At 33.8% G+C, this 21,343-nt stretch overlaps 1 protein-coding gene across 1 annotated transcript in view; it reads right to left on the bottom strand.

Moving 5' to 3' along the window:
• Positions 1 to 1,456: 1,456 nt before the first annotated feature.
• Positions 1,457 to 21,343, bottom strand: part of PAIP1 (poly(A) binding protein interacting protein 1) — a 42,895-nt gene continuing 23,008 nt past the window's right edge. Inside the window, 6 exon segments of the mRNA XM_020996656.2 lie at positions 1,457 to 2,785; positions 4,490 to 4,583; positions 7,530 to 7,584; positions 7,964 to 8,081; positions 9,009 to 9,115; positions 11,995 to 12,120. Coding sequence (XP_020852315.2) covers positions 2,692 to 2,785; positions 4,490 to 4,583; positions 7,530 to 7,584; positions 7,964 to 8,081; positions 9,009 to 9,115; positions 11,995 to 12,120 — 594 coding nt within the window. The 3' untranslated portion in view covers positions 1,457 to 2,691.

Below are 21,343 nucleotides of genomic sequence, written 5' to 3'. Positions count from 1 at the left end.
AATGGTTCAACCATTCTGAAAAAATTTTAGAAATATACTTCAAAATGTCACTAAGTGGCACATGTCCTAACCCAGTGATACTACTAACAAGCTTATCTAACAAGGAAGCAACAGTCACATATGCACAAAAATACTGACAGCGACTCTGTGGTAGCAAAGAACTAGAAGAAAAACAGGTGCTCATTGATAGGGGAATGGCTGAACATGAAAAATTCAGAGGAACTTGGTTAGACTTGTAAAAGCTAATCCAGAGCAAAGTAAAGAGAACCAGAAAACCACCAAGATGACCATAATACTGTAAAGGAAAACAATGTTGAAAGATTTTAGAACTCTGATCAATGCACACACCAAGCATGACTTCAGGAGTAAAAAGTGAAGCACTTTCCATCTTTCAGTTTTGAGACACAGCCAATGTGTTGATTTATGAAAGTACAAAAGAAAGTTTTGTTTCAGGGAAGGAAGTTATTGGGAAATGGCAGCAGAAATATTTTTGTACAAGAAAAGGCAATGGACTGAAGAGGTGTTTTTTTTTTCTGGAAAAGAATCATTTAGGACCTAAGCATTTGATTAATCATAGGGAAAGAGTAGGGGAAAGGAAAGAAAATAACTGAAAATTTCAGGACATGTGTATATAGTTAATAGTACCAAAAACATTCAAGTCTGGAGGAAAGGCATGTTTTCAAGAGAAGTCGATCAGTTTAAATTTTGGACATGTTGAGTCTGATCAAGTTCTACGGAAACATCCAGGTGGAGATAACCAGCATGTAACTTGGTATTTGGAAATGTAGTTGGAGGGAAATGTTGGATCTGAAGATGTTAGTTATAATTTGAAAGCTACAGGTAATATTAACAGCTATAATGATCTCAAAGACCTACTTGGTATGCCAACCTGAGTTTTAGTTTGAGAAACACGTCCTAGGCATTATGGTATATATTTTGAAATGCTGTTGTAGTGCTTGGTGGTATTTCTTTTTCAGCTATATGCTAGGTGGAAAAAAAGTTTTAGCTGAAGGGTTTTTTTTCCTTCACATAAACATTTGTTTTAGATTACCAGAATAACATAAAGGAAAACAACACTGAAAAGATCAATTTTTACTTTAGAGGACTGCAAGTGAAGCATAATTCAGAACTGGTGGAATTTAAGTGTGGAAAGAGGCATACATTGTGAAAACATGGCCAATACATTTATTTGTTTTGCTTAACTGTTTCTTTGTTGCAAGAGAGAGTTCCCACTGGTGGTGATGGTTGTGATTTGGGGAAGTAATGGAAAGTAAAGCAATATTAGAAAAACATCAATAGAACATTTAAAAAATAAGTAAAAATAAATTACTCTTTGGTCAGTAAAGTAAGTTTAAAGATGAGAACCTTACTTATGCTAACATGTCACATGTGGGACAAGCTCTTTTAAAGCAATTTAAAAATGAAACAAAACAAAGCCTGGCAACCACTACAAAACTTAATTTAAAGAAATCCAACTCTGCTTTATTTTTAAAAAAATCATTTTAAACTAATATGTTCAACAAATAAACAGGCAGAAAATTTAGTCAGAAAGCTAACTGTATTAACTGACACAAATAAATGTTCCAAATGTGTTACAGTGCATTATTAACAGAACTATTTACATGCATATTTACAATATTTTTTATACATAAGTTTTTGTTTTTTACCTACTTTTAGAAGTTGTAAATAAGTACAGGTTCAAGTTTGGGAGGCAATTAAATTACTTATCAGTACACAACCAAACTAAAATTAAAGGATTATTAGGGGAAAATGACTCTCTTTAAAAATTATAAAGCAGAAAAAAATACCCAGAACTATAAGTAGTAGGTGAATAAACCTGTTAAAATTCTCAAGTACAAAATTTCCAATACTACAAAAAGAAACTGAAGAAGTTATATAAATTAAATCAAAAGATAATGTTCCAGTTCTTTTCTGGAGGATAACCAAGTTAGTGATGTGAAAAAATTAAGCTTGTAGATCTAAAAAAGAAAAAAAGAAAAAGCTGCCAAAGTAGCAGAAAACGTATGCTTGACTTTGTTCTTGAAATAATTTTATCACAGAAGCCCTATTGTTATTCGAGCTTTCTCCTATAAAATGCTTTAGCTGTCAATTTTCTTCCACAAACTAATAATTTTTAAAGACCCTGGTAATCTAAGTAGTATTTAGTTTGCATATGTAACATGAGTTAAGAATGATTTCAAACTCTGAATGCTAAAGCTTTTTTCATGATTATGATTCATATTTGAGACCCAATTTGTTAGTGGGATACTTAACCTAAAATTGTATTATTAATAGCTAATAAAAAGGGTGCTACATTTATGTAGTAATGTAAAAACTAAGGTTTATTTTTTCTCAAGGAAAATAGTATTTTATTTTAGTAAGATAAGCTTCTAATCAGTAAAATTTTCTTTCAACATGTCACTTATTTCAAATAAATTTTATTGCAGCCAAAACAGTTCATAATATGTACATAATAAACTATGATATATATATATACACAATTTAAGTTATAGGAAATAAGTTTACTTTTTTTGGCAGATATTGTTAAACAAAATTAAAGTTGCATACATTAGTAACTTAAACTCAACATCCTTAATTTGGTATAAATGTGACATGTTTCCTTGCTTCCTTCTGTTTTGCTAATCACCATACCTAAACTGCCTTATAAAGATAATTTCTTTCTATCTAACTTTACTGTTTTCTCTTACGCTCTGATTCTAAGCAAAATTTTTCATAGGCTTCTTCTATTTCTGGGTCCATCTCATCATCAATGTCATCCAAGTATCTGTAAAAGAAGCAATGATGATTCTAAATTATTTATATACCTATCATTTATTCAGAAAGTAGCTGCTTCAATTCTAAGACACTGAAACAGTTGGTTATCTACTTCCTGAAGTTCTCTTGTCTCAGATTCATGGTAAAACCTAAACCTAAACTGTATCAACTTATAAAAATATTTCATGAAAAACTCTCTCTCCAACAACCTATTTTGAAAAAAACTAATTCCATAAATATCTATCTGATTTAATAACAATATGCCATAAACTACTATTCCAAACACAGAATTCTAAAATTATAATATCTCATCAGTTTGGCTCTGTGATTTGACTTTTAATGATGCTTTATTATCTGGTACTTACCAGAAATTTAATCTCACTAAAAAGACCATTCCACAATTGATATAGCTGAACTATGTAGCATTTACTTAGAATCATACTTCTAGGGTAGAAAGTAACCTTAGAGAGCATCTTAGACCATCCACTGGCCCAAACCAGTAAATTGAGGTCTGGAGAGGTTACATGACTTGGCCAACGACACACAACCTGTTAGCAACAGAGTAGAGTTAGAACTCATCTCTTGGCTCCTACACTGTAGTGAGTCATTCTACTACATAATGCTTACTGTTGTTGTTACTAAGTTCAAAATTTACCCTTCACACCTAGTCTTAAAGTATAGCTACATTTTAGCAGAGTACTATTCAAATTCTACCCCTGACAACAGCTGTGTAATCTTTGTGTCTTAGACTACTCCTAAGACTTATCTAATACTTCCATTCCCACATAAGGACACTAATAACATCACAAATCCTTTTTATATTAATAAGATTACTCAGAATAAACACTCTGTGCTTATTTTAAGTGCAAGACATAAGTTCTGTGTATCTGTTTATACAATTTTGAAAGTATAAAGTACAAAAATACAATGTTCTAAAATGAATATTTTTGGAGAGGAGAGGCTCATATTTTAAGCATGATATTGAGAAAACATTTTCTTTTTTATAAATAAAATGAAGCAAGCACTGCTGTCATATAATACCTACAAAATTATTGTTACTTTTTGATCCAGTGACCTCACTATTAGGAGTATACTTTAAAGGATATTATTTATGGGAGAAGACTTTGCACAAAAATATTTTAGCAGTATTATTTATGCTAGCAAAAAACTGAAAATACATTAAGTCAAATGGCTGAGAAATGGCTGAATAAAACTGTGGTATATTAAGTAAAGTACTACTATTCTGCCAAAATTATAAACATAAAGAATCCAAAGAAATATATAAACCCTTATAGAAAATAGGAATGAAAATAATATACATACTTGCTACAAACTATTTAAATAATAACTATAGAAGTCTGAAAATACAAACAAGATTTTAAAGGGAATATAGAAGCAAAGATGTTTCTTATCTTTCACTTAAAGTTACTTTCTGAGACAAACTGTAAATAGCAAATACTTACAGTTTTATAAAGTTTGTTTTTAGTTGATAATTATTAAGCTTAAAATTTTTTAAATTGTCATGTGTTAAATACCAGGAAACAGACAAATACAACTCTAAGTATTCAAAACATATGGCCCCTCAACATCTAATTTTCTGACAACAAATTCATCTAGGAAAATGCTTTTTATAAGAATGATGGAATATTTTAAGAAAGCTCTGCCATAGAGAGATGTTTTATAGAAAAAAAAATCAGCTACAAATGAAACATACGGATCTCCAGCCCCTGATAAGTCTGTTCCATTTTCCTCATAATCTGGGAAGAAATTCTCTCTGTCAAGTAACTCCTGATACTTTTCTTGATAATCTATATAAAAAAAAGAAATATCACAGCTTAAGATGCTTAAAAAAAAATCTTTATATACAAATATTTCTAAGTAATTCACCTATAACTATGTGACATGCTGGGTTTCTTTTCTTCCTAATAGTAGTGAAAAACTGAATTAATCCACACACTTTCAACCCATCCCTCTTCTGTGAGTTATCTAAGGTCAGGACAGAGCCTGGGACAATGGAGAAACAAAACTAAGTAGCTTCTGTGGGAACAAAACTCTAACCCCAGTTTGTTATTACTATGACATTTTTATCAAGTGAACTAACTGAAAAAAAGGTAAGATTTATTAATATTAAATATCATCTAACAATCTATTTTATTCTGCTGTTCAAATGGGAACCATGCTAAATATACATCATCCTGTAGAAGGCAATAAACAGTAGCTCAAGAAGAGAGACAATGATAACTCTGGAATTTACAAACATAGTTTATACCTGGTAGGCAATATTGCCAAGACTGAAAAGGACTTCTAACCCAGCAGTTCTTAACCTGAGGTCTGTAAATTTTTTTTGCTTTTAATATTTTGTTCATTGTATTTCAATACAACTGATTTCTTTTGTAATACTATTTATTTTATCATTCTGAAAAAGGATCCATAGGCTTCATCTGACAAAAAGATCCAGGACACAAAAAAGTTAAGACCCCTATGATAAGCAATGTGTGGTACAACAAGCAAGTGTAAGAATAGAGAGGCTGGTGATGAACTTGGAAGCAGAAGACCTGAATTTGAATGCTGGCTCAGACACTAGAACTTTGGTACCCTTGGCAACTCAATGAGACTGTTTCCTTGTCAGTAAAATGAAGACTATTCATCTACCTCACAGGGTTGCTGAAAGATCAGCTGGCACATGCAAGTAAAGATCTTTGCAAATTTTGAACTGCTAAATAAATGTTAGCTCTTATTAGTAGTATTAATGTAACATTCACCATTTATAAGGATCCTTCAGGTAGCACATAGTACAGTATTCTTATACTATATTTTAAGAAAGCTCTACCACAAATGCTTCATAGAAAGAAAAATGTTTTTTCTGTTTCTGTTAAAAACAAGTTACTTCAGGTCTGAAAAGAATGAACAAATTCCTTGTCTGATTTTTATTAAATACTATATCAACTCATTAGTCTCATCAAAAAAAGCCATTACTTTCTGGGAAACGCTTAAATGGCAAACGGGAGTGGGGTTAAAGTTGTCTGGTACTATAATTCCTACCTATGTACTTCAAATCCTAGGCTCAAATATTATTTTTTCCATGAAGTCTACCTAATCTCTCATACAGAAGGAAATTCAACCCTAAAAAACATTTTATACATTTCTCATTGCATTCCACTTTTTGTGTATTATTTTATCTTTCCTTCTAAACCAGAGGTTGACAAACTACAGCCCCTTCAAGCTATAGAACTAGCCTGCTGATGGATTTCGTATGCCCAAAATATTATTTGAAAATGTAAACACCATTTCTAAGTCCTAGACTATACAAAAACAGGTGGAAAGAGCTCAGACCATGGTTTACCAACTCCTGCTTTAGAATGAGCTACACGAAGGTAGAGACCATGTCTTATTTTCCTTTGTATTCTCGTAACAATTAATAGTGCCTTAAACACAGAAAGTGCTTTTTTGAATGAAATAATATATAGGACAAAAGTAGATTAAACTACATGACACAAATTAAGGATGCTAGAAGACTATCTACTTAATAAGGTGCCCTTTGTTCCTATTCCTGGTTTTATGTGTTGTTATTGCTTTGAATGAATGGCTGTGTGGGTGTTTTCTGCATCACAGCAAATCTATATGATAAGGTACTATATATAATATGGTATAGGCCTACATGGCTTCGTAACTGTGGGTTATTCTATTGGATCAGTTTTTTAGTTCACCAGTAAAATAAATGTGACATACTCAACTTTGATGTACTTTAGTAGGTAGTTTACTAGTATTTATTAGTATTGGAAGAAACAGAAAAACAGAATGTTATGTTATAGTGAATAACGCAATAGATTTGAAGTCAGGAAGAAACAGGCTCAAATCCTGCTTTAGTTTCCTCACCTGGAAAATGAAGGAGTTGGACCTGATGACCTCTAAGGTCCCTTTCAGCTTTAAATCTATGATTCTATGAACACAATTTCCATCAATCCTACACTACTGGCCAATGAGTACATATTTCTAACCTCCACAATTTCTCATTCTTCTGTTAATGGAACTTTCTCATAGTTAAGACTGGTGAGACAAATGTTTTTATGGCACTTAAAAAGTGCCAAAATAAATGCAATTAAGTTATCTATTTGGTTTGCTTTCATCTACCCCTCACTTCCTCCCCCGCATGTCAACACAATGCAAAATAATTTTAATATTAGCCTTATATAAAATATAACCAATAAGATATATCTGCTCCCAGAAAAGTGATATATTATACAAAGCCAAGTAATTCTTTTGTATTTTTAACTGTTCCCCGTCAATAGTAAGATTCTGTTCACATACTTATGTATATATATGTATATTTTTACATCTTATTAAGGCTCAGGTAAAAGAAGCTTATGTAATAAAAATAATAAAAACTAGCCTTTTACGTATATATGTATATTATTTATGAGTACTAATCATGTCAAATATTAGATGATCTATGGGTTAACAAAGCTATCACTTCAAAAAACAAAGAGGTCATATGTCTCCAACATAGTCAAACTTCCAAAAACTATAGTTACAGCTTACTTCTAAAGTAGACATATACAAGAGAAATTGATATGTCTTACTGATTTCCTACATATATATTAAAAGAAAGTCAATAAAATTGTTTTCTTTATAAAAATTCTCTAAAGTAGATGATAAAAAGCATAAAATCAACCAATCTTAATAAATATCTGACTGGTTGATTTCATGCTTTTTTTCATCTACTTTAGAGAAAACTTATTGTTAAAACAACATACCTGGATCAGCAGCAGTAAAAGGAATGCCATCAGATGTATAAAATGTTGGCTCATTCTAGAATTAAAATGGTATAAAATATTATGTAATACACATTAGTTTATTCAATTATTGCTTCTTAAGAAAATATTGACAAAAGATAAATCATTGACTGTCTACATTAGTAAGCCTGTAGGAGCAGATAAAAATCTATGCAGTCCATAAAAATGTACTGGAGCTTTATAGTTCTAGTATCCCACAAATCTGGTATTTATTCCCCTTATATAGGCCATTCCTCCTCATTCATGCATGGTTTTGGTTGCTACTTTGTATGCAAGAAAGTAGTAACAGTTGGCTAACATCAAATTTGGGGGACAAATAATATAGCAAATTTATTAAATTTAAAATTGTGATTCATACCCCAAATAAAGTATTTCAACTTTGAACACTGTCATACCATGAAATAATTAGGATCATTTTCAGGTGTTGATTCTCTATATGTTGAGGTGGCATGAACTCTACCCCAGTTACTTGATCGGAGTTCTACTAGCTTCAAAAGCATCTGTTTTACATCTCTGCAGTAAACAAGAGTTTATAGTACATTAGAACAATAATGGAAATTTTCTTGAAATCTAATAACACATAATCTAGTTTCTCAAAGTCCTTAGGGTTTTATTTGGCCTTGCTGCTTAAATTTTCCTATATAGTCAACATCTATCTCAATTTCTACAACTTCAATGAACATGAAGGCCTAGACTAAACTACATCTTGAACTCTGCTCTAGAATGCCATCACTAGTTCACACTCATTATTTAGTTCTCTGAGGACAAAGACTGCGCCATTTTTTTAAAGCTCTATAATGGCCAAAGCATCATAGACACTCAAATGTGTTGAATGAATAGGATATTCTTGACTTATTTCCTTATGTTACCTGCTTTTGTCCCATTTGTGAAAAAATATGTAAGAATACTAGAATTTACTTATGAAATTACATTTACTGGACTTCTAATAGAAGGTATACATCTGACTATTGATATGACAATATAAATCTTGGTATTTGTAAACGTGGTAAATAGTTATAGACCCAAGGAATGTTAGAAGTTGCTGACTGAATTATTACAATCCAAGTTCAGAATCAAATTATAACGGCAATGAAAACATTTTTAATAAGGCACTTTTACCTAGTTACCACACTAATAAACACCTCACTCAGTTATCTATACATCTTGCTAAGCTTTTAAACTGATTCTTCTGTAGGAGAAGGGGTATAGCACAAAGAATTGAAGCAAAGTGGCCAGATGAGCAAAGGTCAATCAATAAAGTAGTAACCCTTTGAAGAAAAATTTCTGCATCTCTGGAAAATATTTAACACAGTGAATTCACTTGCTCTTAACATAAAATGTCCCTAAAAAAAGTACAGTAAAACAAAACACCCCACAAATAGAAAACAGGGATGAATTGCATTAAAATTAGGCTGCTATCTATGTCACTTCTCTTCCCACCTGCTGCAATTTGCATCTAGGACAACATTTTCAATTCTCAGAATCACTTCTTCCATATCTGTCTTTCCTTTTTCCTTCCATGCATCTTCCAAAACTGACCCTGTCAACTAAGAAAGCAGGTTATTAGTAAAAATAAAGAATTCAGTAAACTACAGAAATTCTAAAAAAAAAAGGGCAAGATTATTAGTTGCATTCCTAACATTCTCTGAGAAATATCATAGAATCACTGAGCCAGAAGCAACTTTAAGAGATGATCTAGCCCAACCTCATTTTATAAAATGAGGAAACTGATGATCTGAGGTGAAATGGATTGCTCAAGATGACACTGCTAGTTAATAGCAAATAAAGGACTAACACTAGTTGCCATTGCTCTTCCCATTACAGTAAGCCATCTCATTTTCCTATTTTTTTCTTTATGACTAATAGAACTCCTAATACTACTTTGGGGTCTTCAACTTGCTATGGTTCTCTTTTGGATTAGAGAACTTTAGCCATGGCACTAATAATCATATACAGTTTTGCTTTCATTTCTCTTATACCTAGGCATTCAGGTCAGTAATCATTTAAAAAGGGTTAACTTTTTCCAGTAAATCTTTAAAATATATTGAGTGCCCTAAAGGGCACAACAATTCAAATGTAAGCACAAAATTAAACTCCATCCTTAAATAAATCTGAAAGTTAGTTTCTATAGTGACCTAGCTCTTGTATTGAAGTGGATTATTAAGAAGACAAACATAATAGATAGCACTTAATTAGTAAAATTTGGATATACCTATGCTTTTTATTATGAATGTGTACCCCCCCATCAGCATGATCTTTTCTGCATCTTAAAATTTCTCTTCTACTTTTTCAGTCAAAAAGAAAATAAATCCTAAGTGAAAACAATTAACACAAAAGTTAAATGTTCTTTCTGCAATTGATCCTTTATTTATCCACTGTTCACATAAAGATCCTTCTTTGATAGAAAGGAACCAGCTATTTGTGAAAAGAAGTGCTTCAGTTATTTTGTGACATTTTACAGAGCTACACGCTACCCATATCATGCAAAACTTAAGATTAACACCTCATAATTGAAGTGAAGTTAAATGAGCAAAAAATAAAGAAAAACCATAAAGTATCTCATCAAAGACTCAGACCCCCAATTATTAAACAAGGTAAGGATATCTTAAAACTGTATATAAACATATGCATATAATTATGCATGTGTGTGTGCGTGTATACCCCCACCCCCAAAAGAGCAGGTCCACATATGTAACTGAGCTGTGTTTCCAAAGTTCATTTTTAAAGATGGCCCAAGTATAACTTTGTTTCTCTGGGAAAATTTAAGTGCTTGGTAAGTGCCCACTTGAGTCCACAAAAGCTCATTCAACGCTTTATAAAGAATACTGCCATTTAACATAAAGAAGAATAGCAAACAATACAACTGCAACAGTAAACCAAAATATAAAAATAAAAACTGAATAAAAGGTTTTTATTTTTCTTGAATGCTAGTGCTTGAGGAAAATCAACTTTAATTGAGGAAGTAAGAGACATCAAGTGGAACCTTTTTGCATACATTTCTAGAATCTTTCAAAGGGGAACTGGCAGCCCCAAGGCCACATGTGGGCCTCTAGGTCCTCAAGTGCAGCCCTTTGACTGAATTCTAATTTCACAGATCAAATCCCCTTAATAAAAGAATTTATTCTGTAAAACTTAGACTCAGGCAAAAGGCTGCACCCAAGGACCTAGAAGGCCACATGTGGCCTTGAGGCCCACAAGTTCCCTATCCCTGAACAGCATGCTAACAATGCTAATTTTTTAGGTCACAAACTAGATTGGCTCATAAACAAGAAAAAAAGAGGAAAAGAAGAAGGAAATGAGATTTTTCTAAAGTAACTAAAGAAAAGTTGGGAGAGAAAGGCTAAAAATTACCAATAACAAAACTGCCTAAGGTGAAATACTGAACTATGAATAATGAAAAAAAAAAGGAAAAAAGGGGGTGAGGAAGAAACAGGGTTAACACTGCCTGTTTATGATAACCCTTATGGGTAAGAAATAGTGTAGAGAGAAAGAGATGATAGGCAGGAAGTTCTCTCTAGGGCACACAATCAGCTCAGCAAAAGCTTGAAACATCTCCAGATGTTTCAAATTGAAGAGGTTGTTAGGCTATTCCTATACACAGGACATGTTCACGTTTCATGTTTTGAACTCCAGGGCCTCTATATGAAGACAAATATTTATGTTAAATAATCAAGTATCAGCATGCTTCTCTTCCTATTGCCCAATTATTTCTTTTGTAGCATTTAGGGAAGGTTGCTGCAAAAACTGCTCATTGTAATAAAATTCTGCTTCCATTGAATACTTTATAGAAGTTTTAATGTTATATCTCTTAGTTTCATGAAGAATCAAAATGGAGTATTTGAGGAATATTTGTTAAGGAAGGCAACAGGAAGTATAATCATTAGAATTAAGAACAAAAGCTAGAAATAGTGAAAACTACCACTGAGGCCAGAGGTGCTGGGAACCCCAAAACTCAAGGTTACTTTAGACTTTACTATAACTTACAAGTGGATGATGGAATGCCTTCAAGCAAATTTCCTTAAAGTTATGTGAGTGGAAAGGTTTTCATATAACTAACCATTAGAATAATAAAAATTAACAGTACTTTTTGTTATGTGATACAAAACATTTTCATTAAATAGCAGGAAAAATCATAAAAACTGAATTAAAGTTCACAAAAAAGAACATGAATAAGAATAAGGTGTTAATATTTTTTAATCAGCCCTCAATAAGCATTTACTTAAAAGCATAATCCTAGCATATACTAGCACTGTGCTTACCCTTTAGCTCTTCAATGTAAGAGTGTAAAATGTATCTGAAGTTCTTGTTAAAAATACTTAGTATGTGCATTGCAATATATAATGTGGCCTCAATTTTTCTTTTTTCTAAATACAACAGATACAGTGAATATTAAGATATGAAAGAAATTTTTTTAGTAAACCCCTACCTTCAGTAGTTTTACTGCACAGATTAAATTGCTGTCCACAGGATTAGAAAAAAGGGCGTTCAGTAATTCCCGAAGACCAACCTGAAGAATATCTGCTCTTGTAACCTGCCCCTTTGTTCCCTTAATCTATGAAACAAAATAAAATGATTAAAACTTTGCTACCACATCATAAAGCTCTAATTGGACAAAGTTTAAGGGTTATGGAAGAATGTTTATGTTTAACTTAAGAATAAAAAGTATATTTTAGTTCTACAAACTGGTATCTTAATGGAATTACCTTGTCATAATTACCTTACACATACCCATAAAGCTTATCTCTATAAATTGATCAGGTTACTATAAAAATGCAATTTTCTCAAAATTTTCAAATATCCCAAATAGCAGATAGAAATAAGAACTAATTTTAAATGTCTGCAATACAAAGAACAAATTAAGAACGTTACACAAATAGATAATGCCGAACTTGGAGTAGTGAAGATGAGAATTTGAATCATGATTTAGACACCTACTGGCTAAGTGACCTTGAGTAAATCACTTCAAGTCAACAAGCATTTATTAAGTACCTACTGTGTGCCAGACACTGTGCTAAGCGCACTTGAGATCTCAGGATTCAGTAAATTCAGGGGAGTTCAAGAGAACACCAAAATAAAACATAAACAGAAGACGGCACAGGACAAAGCCCTGGTGTACACATGTACATAGAAGCAGGACATCAATGATGATTCAGCAAAGGAGACTTAAAAAGAAGGGATCAGCAAGGTAGAAGAACCAGAAGAGGAGTATCATGAAAACCCAAGGATATTCAGGAGGAAGGTATGGCCATAAGAATCAAGTGCTACAAAGAAGAATGGGGACTGAAAAAAGGACAGTTAATTTGGCAACAAAGAGCTCTCTGGTAACCTTGAAAAATGAGAGGTGAGAAAGGGAAGGAAATGAGTAAAAACACTAGGAGTTTGGCTATAAAAGCAAGACAGCTATAGGACAGTAATTTGAGTTGATGACAGGGTTAACTGAAACTTTTTTAAGTATGAAGAATTTAGCCCATTTGGAGGTAGAAGGGAAGGAATTAGCAGACAAACTGCATTCAAGAGAGACAGAGAAAGGATGGGATGATCAAAGGGTAAGCTCTTAGAAAAGAAAGGAATAGGATCAAAGGCAAAATCAGAGGGGGTTGGCCTTGGCAAAGAGAGTGGCCACCTCTTCCTCTAAGACAGGAATAAAAGAGGAAAAAACAGGATGAAGTTGAAAGAATCTAAGAACATAATTCTGAAAAGAAAAGGGAGCTTATGGTGGTAGGCCTCAATTTTCTTGGTAAAGTATGTAAAAAGGTACTGCTTAGGGTGAAAGGACTGGAAGGAAATATATACTGTGAAGAGCATAATAGGGAGTCAATCAGAGAAGAATAAAATAATTACCAGGAAGTAGAAAAGACAGTTAAAATAAGACAATAAATTTGAAGTACACCCAGTCAACATTCTTGGATGACTTCCTCTAGTAGCATTCAGCAGAACAGGAGTAGGAACTTGTAAGACAGATGGTAGGGCTGATCTAGGATCAGGTGTTTGGAAAGCTGCTCGTAGAAACAGGTCAGGAAGGCAAGGGATTCCAGTGTACAACACAATGTAAAGCTGAACTGGTTAACTATAGACTGGGAATGGAAGAGAATGAGACTATAGCAGGGACTGTGTTACTAGGAAAGCAAGGAATCGAGAAGTGACTGGAAGCTGTAGTAAAAATCAAGAGCAGGCTTAGGAAATTCCATTTTACTGCAATTTCTTCAGGTGTTAAAGTTTTCTTCCTTTGCCCATATTCAATTTAAATTAGGTAGTCATTTGAGAATATTAACAGGAAGAAGAAATTATGCAGTTACATAACCAACCTTTATCAACTTGGTTGAAATAGTCTAATTGCTTTTTAAAATTCACACATCAATTAACAATGGAAAACAACCACATTTATAGAATTTTTCGAGTTTGGAAAGGACATTAGAGACTTACTCCAATGCTTCTCAAATTGATTTGAAATATACTAAAAGATCCTTACTGTTACAGAGGGAGTATGGGGTACTAGAATAAACTTGGGATAAAGGGAGGAAAGGAGAAAGAGGAAATTCTGAAGTGGAGCAGGTAATGGACATGGATGTGAGATTTGTTGTAATGGTACAAGTGACAAGATTTAGCAATGTGAATTTTGTGAGAGCTGAGAATAAGGTATAGAAACTCATAATTATAATTTTGGCCTGAACAACCGGTCCAACATCTATTAGAGCAGGGATTTCCCCTTACAACATTTCAGAGTAAAAATAAATTTTTGTTTAAAGATCTCCAGTGAAAGGGACTGTCCTCAAAAGACCCATAAAAAACAACAATTCTAGCAGCATTTTTTTTTTATTGAAGTAAGGAACTGGAAACAAAGTAGGTGTTACTTGTCAGTTGAGGAATGGCTGAACAAATTATGGTATATGAACAGAATGGAGTTATTACAGTACCATAAGAAATAGACTCAGGGGAAAAAACTAGGAAGTTTGTATGAAATGATGCAGAGTGAAGTGAGCAGAACCAGCAGAATTATTTAACAAAGACCATAATATTGCAAATGAAAATAACTTTACAACATTTAAGAACTCTATCAGTACCACAGTCAATCAGAACTCCAGAGGGTTGATGAAGCATGCCCCCCTCTTTGGCAAGGTAAATGACCATAGGTCCAGAAAGAGACATGCATTTACAAACGAAACCAATACAACACAACATGTTTTTCTTTCGCTATACTAATTTGTTAAAAGGGAAAGGCTGAGGGGGGGAGGGTGACGGCGAGAGAGAGGAAGGGGGGGAAAGAGGGGAAAGAGAGACGAAATAATGGTAATAATGCAAAAAATAATGTTAATGAAACAAAATTCAAAGTAGAAAACAGAAGGAAATTCATAATAGGACACAGACATGGGCAATACAACTGTGACTACATTAAACTTAAAAATAACTTTAAGTAATTGATTCATGGTTTCACACATAAAACTTTTCTATCCTTCTCTGTATATGGAAATGTTCATATTTATGGATGATTTTTTAGTTGATAATCCCCTCCAACACAGTCCGTTCTACTTCTCATCAAACCAAAAACTGCTTTTCTGCAATATTTGTTTAGCAAATATATCTCATCTCTCTATCTCCATGACAAGTCTTCAAATGTTTGGAAAACAGTTATCTTTCTACACCTGCACATATCTTTTCCTTCCCAGGCTAAATACTTCAAGTTCTTTTAATCAATCCTACGGTTTCAAGTCCCATAAATCATCCTGGTCACTCACCACTAGATATATTCCAGATAGTTAATACTCTTCCAAAAATGTGACATACAGAATTACAAATAACACTTCAATTGTAATCTAACCATGACTATCACCTTCTTTGTTCAGGACATTAGATGCTTTAATATTAAATGAAACAAAAGACCACATTACGTTACAGGAGCCTAATTATGGATGCCCAATGTCAATACTGACACCTTCTTTAGGGAATAAAAAACCAGAAATAAGTATAGCTAATAATAATCAGGCATTGTTAGACTGGATCTTACCAGGTTGTTATCATCACCATAACTTACATCAACATTCAACAACCTTTTATTAAGCAGCTATTTGGCAAGGTACTGGGAATACACAGTCTTTGCCCATAAGGAATTTATAATCTGATGTGTGTGAATGTGGCAGCACAAATTAAGATATTAGACAGCAAAATCAATAAATATCCTCCCGAACTTCCCACCCCCACCCATTACGAAGTGGGAGAAAACCTAAGGCTAAATACCATAGGTATTGCTAAACACATCCCTCCCAGCTGATTACCAGTTGCTCCTTTAAATACCCTCTGATTCTAATCAAATGCTTTACCAACACCAAACAATGCATTCTCAATAGCTTCCACTCTACCCTACTAAATGTTTCACATCTCTATTCACCATTCAACAGACATTAAGTACATACTATGTGCCAAACGCCATATAATCTCTCTTCTTTATTTGGAAGAGCAGCACAATTCACCACTCCCTTCATAAGTTTATCCCACAGAACAACACAGGGGAAACCTCCTCAAATATTACATGAACACACCTGTGTTCACTTGCACTGCTCCCTAATTCCTCATTGTCTCCCAACAGATATATGTGTATGTGTGTGTGTGTGTATATATATATATACACACAAATACATATACACACATATAGTGCTGCATGTTACATAAATAATAGTGCTTACGGTTTATTAAATTCCCTGTTTTTCTCCCACATTAACTATACATATAGGTCTATGCATATACATGTCTGTCATTCTATATTTCCACTATGTGTTTTTTGTACCTAAACCTAAGACTAGATTCATCCCCATTAAATGTCATCCTTAAATCTGGTCCATTACTCTAATCTATTGAGAACCTCTTGTCTTTTTGGAGCCTGGTTCTTTCATCTAATATACTGACTATTCCTTCTAGCTCAATGTTATCTGAAAATAGATGATGATACTAATAACATATTATTATAATGTATAACAATATATAATACATAATTGTACATTATAGTGTACAATATATTAATATACTGAATTTTAATAATAATGATGATGATGATGATGATAAAGCATGTTATACATGCCTTTATCTAAATCAATGACAAAAATATTGACCAGAACAGGGGTGAGGATAAGAGTCCCAGAACACTCTACTACAGACCTCCCTCCAGGCTGACATGAATCACTACTTCTGAAATTGATTCAATCAATTTAAGTAACTATCACACAGTTCATCTACCTACCTTCTCCACAAAATCGTGTCAAAAATTGAGGTAGACTATCCCATCAATCTGTCAATTAAATTAAAGAAATAAGATTATCCTGACTTGACTTGTTTTTGATGAAGTTTTGCCAGCTCATAACAACTACAGCTTCCTTCTTGAAATGCACACAAACCATCCCTTTAATTAATGCATTTTAGAACTGTTAGGATAGGTTATCAGTCTCCCTGGTCTACAGTTGGAAGAATCCACTTTAAAGATCTACTTTTAAGGTTTGTAACCTTAGCACCATCTGTTACTACATCACCTTCTCTCAGCCCAGATATCTAATCTTGTCATTTTCACCTGTACAACATCCAATTTCTTATCTTTACTCATACAACCACCACTTAACTTCAGGCTATCATCACCTGTCACCTAGACTACTGCCTCCTGATGGGTCTCACTGCCTCAAGCCTCTTCCACTCTCCAAGCCATCCTGCACATAGCTGCCAACGTACTTCTTCTCAACTGCAGATCTAGCCCTATCACTCTCTTACTCAATAAATTCTAATGGCTCCCTACTGCTATAAGATAAAATAGACAGTTCTGTTTACCTTTCTAAGCCCTTCAAATCTAGTTCCAATTTATTTTTTCGGCAGCATCATAACAGCACTCCTCTTCCCATGCTCCACAATCTAACCAAACTGGCCTTCTCTTTGTCTTTCAAATATGGCATTCCATTTCCCACATCCAAGCCTTTGCCCTGACTTTCCCATATGCCTAAAATGCATTCCTTTTTCATCTCTGCCTCACCAAATCCCTCTGTTCCTTCAAGATGCAACTCAAGTGCCATCTTCCGCATGAAGCCTTTCCATATCCGAACTGTTAGTGTCCTCCTTAGGTTTTCTATTTATTTTATACTTATTCTGTCCATACTTACATATGTACATGTTACCTTGGCCAATAGAACGGAAGCTTCTTGAGGTAAGAGATTGTTTCATTTCTTGTATTCCAATGCCTACCACAGCACCTAACAGCAGGCATTTAAATCCTTTCTGACTGGCTGAGACAAGTCATAAATTTCTCAGCTGTTCTGCTTTTAGCAGAAACTTCCAGCAGTTTTCTGAATATATGTAGTCTCCCATCAATATTATACCATGTCAGTTTTTTAACGTGCTTTTAAAACAATATTCATTTCTGTCTTTTGGGTAGCAGTATGAAATATTCTTGCAGGACAAAATCACCATCTCTCTTTTCTTTGATCTTTACCGAAATGCTTCTGACCATGCTTTACCCATTTTGGTTTATGAATTTCCATACATGCAGTGGAACTTTATGAAGCTGTATTTATTTCCTTGCATTAAGAATGCTAGGTCATTTTATTACCTGTACTTTATACATTTCTATATAGGCATGTGAGATCATGAATATTACTGCCCCTCTTCCCATGTATCATCTGCTATGAATTATTGGGATTTTACTGTTATTCTTACTCTTTAATGCTCATCTTTATAGTATTTGGATTTATAGTTGTAGGTAAGCTCTCTTCTCCCCCTCCAATTTCATGTTAAAGCATGGTCAGATTGACAAGCCTCCAGGCAAATGAAAACAGGCCCTCCTCTCACATGACTGCCATTACATGTCTGAAGATAGCTCTTACGTCCCTTTCAAATCTTCTTTTCCCCAGGCTTAAACACACCCAGTTCCTTCAACTACTTTCCATGACATGTTCTCAAAGCTTCTTCAACATCCTGGTTACCCTACTCTCGATATTCTCCATCTTATCAATATCCTTAAACAATGGCATCCAGAAATGAATGCAGTACTATAGATGAAGTCTGCCAAGGGCACAATACAGTGGGACTTCTGAGGAAGAACCGGGAACTTCTCAGCTTCTCTTAATGTAGACCAAAATCACATTAGCTTTGTTGACTGCCACACTACCCTAACACCTCCTATTAAGTCTGTAGTATTCTAAAACACCAAGATTTTTTTCAGAAGTGAAACTTTAAGAACACTTTCATATACCTATATATGCCATTGCCATCTTATACCTGTTGAATTTAATTTCTTGTACTGAAGAGCAAGACTTTATATTTATCCCTACTGAATTTCATCTTATATTAGATTCTGCTCAATGTCTATCAAGATAAAAGTTAACCCTATATAAATAAAAAGAAGTAGAGTGGTCCTGGGGTTTGATAAGTCTTGAGAAATAGGTGTTACAGATTAAAATTATAAATTCAACAAACATCTAAACACCTACTACGTGCAAGGCACACAACGATTCAAATTAAAGTTTACATTCTATTAGCAGGTACAAAACATACCAAAAAAAAGCAAAATGCAGCAAACATTGTGAGAATGAATATTCACAAATGTAGGGACCAGTGACAGCTTCAGAGAATGTGACACCTGAGTTGAACCTTGAATGATGATAAGGATTCTAAGAGGTACAGATGAGGTGGGAGTGCATTCTAGGTATAGGAAACAGCTTGTGTGAATTTACAGAGTTGGGAGATGGAATATCAAGGTAAGGGAATGACTAGTAACCTAGTTTGACTGGAATGTAGTTTGTGAAGACAAGTAACATAAAAGAAGGATGGAAAGGTAGGTGAAAGTCAGATTTTAGAGAGCTTAGCTGTAAGTAAATTTAATGGTACAACTCTTTTGTTCAGTATTTGTACTCTGATACAATGTATATTAGCCCTGGGAAGGGTCTTAAAGGTTATTCTGTATATAAGGAATCAGATCTCGAGAGCTGAAGTAATTTGCAGGCATTACTTGGTTATTTATGTTTTAAAACAAACGTCTGCTGAATGGCAACACACACACACACACACACACACACACACACACAGAGAAACTTAAAAAAGGAAATAAAATAAACTTCTGATGAATGAATAAACAATGCACAGAATTCAATGTACTAAGTTCAAAAAACAAGGGAATCAACCAGTATTCATTTATTTCACTTCAGATAAAGTGGGCTTAGTTACAAGTTGCTCCTTGCTCTGGCTTTTTTAGCAACTGATTCACTAGACCAGGTACTCTCTCAGGGTCCTTGATGTATTATGATCTCAGAGATGTAAACAGAGATTTTATGCCAGTATGTTCTAAGTATAAATCTGCTCCAAGACAAGTATATAGTGGCCTAGCATATTTTTAAAACATGTGACTATTGAATAACAAGATTAATTTGCATAGACACCTAGAAGTATAACTACCATATAATCACACTTCGTATGCATTTATTGAGTGAGGAATTCAGAGAAACATGGGTTAGATTTATATGAACTAATGCAAAGCAAAATAAACAGAATCATGAGAGAATAAATATGTAAAAAGACTATGAATGGGACAAAAAGGATCACTAAAAGGAAATTTAAAACGGAATATGGGGGAGGGGACGCAGGGAGAAGAAATCAATGAAGGTCCCAGGAGATAATAAATCATATTTCCTTCCTTCATGGGCAGGAAAGTGGGAGGGCTAACAGGATACAGTAACATATTCATTGTCAGGGAAAGTTTCTATAATAGATGACTTTTTAAAAAAATTGTTTCTCTCACAAAGGAGGGGTTCAATCTGGAAGAGTGGAAAATGATTACATCAGGGGAGGAAGAGAGAAGAAGCTAGCATTTACAAATATTATCTGATTTGATCCTCAATCAAAACAACTAACAACTCAGGGAGGTAGATGCTATTACTATCCCCATTTTACAGTAGAGGAAGCTGAAACAGAGATTAAGTTACCTGCTCAAATAAGTATCTGAGGCAGGATTTGAACTCATGTCTCAATGACTTCAACCCCAGCAGTTTTTACTCACTATACCATCTTACCGCTTCAGGAGAGATGTGAGAAGATACCCCTACTCCATCCCTTTGCAGAGATGAGAGGTTCATGATTATGGAGTTTTGCATGCATTTTCACACTTTTTAAAAAAATATTGATTCACAATGATACAAAACTAATTTCAAAGGACTCATGATTAAAAAATGCCATCATCTCTAGAGAAAGAACTGATGGTATATGAATACAGACCAATGCATAGTATTTCACTTTTTTTTTTGTTGTTTACGTTTTCCTCCACAAAATGACTAATATGGGGACAGGTAGGTGGCACAGCGGATAGAGCACCAGCCCTGAAGTCAGGAGGACCTGAGTTCAAATCCGGTCTCAGACCAAACAGTTGACTCTTACCAGCTGTGTTGACTTTGGGCAAGTCACTTAACCTCAACTGCCTCAAAAAAAAGACTAATATGGAAATGTTTTACATGATTGCACACATATAACCTGTATCAGATTGGTTACTGTCTCAGGGACAGGGTAAGGAGGAAAGGATAGAATTTGGAGCTCAAAATAAAAAACAACTTATATTTAAAATTGTAATCTTATGTGTAATTGGGGGAAAGTATCATTTAAAAAGAACGTTTAGAGAACAAAAAAAGTATTGATTGATTTTACTTATTTCCCTCTCCCCCCCACTTTTGCTTTTTTTTTCCTTTAAAAATATTATTTGCTACGGGACAGCTCTCTGGAAGGGGCAGGGAAAAGGATACTGAAATTCTAGTAATGTAAAAACA

Source organism: Phascolarctos cinereus, unplaced genomic scaffold (genome assembly GCF_003287225.1).
Source record: "Phascolarctos cinereus isolate Bilbo 61053 unplaced genomic scaffold, phaCin_HiC Scaffold_4;HRSCAF=312, whole genome shotgun sequence".
Lineage (NCBI taxonomy): Eukaryota > Metazoa > Chordata > Mammalia > Diprotodontia > Phascolarctidae > Phascolarctos > Phascolarctos cinereus.
Note: the sequence above shows the minus strand (reverse complement) of the source record. Positions and strands in the feature narration are given on the sequence as shown.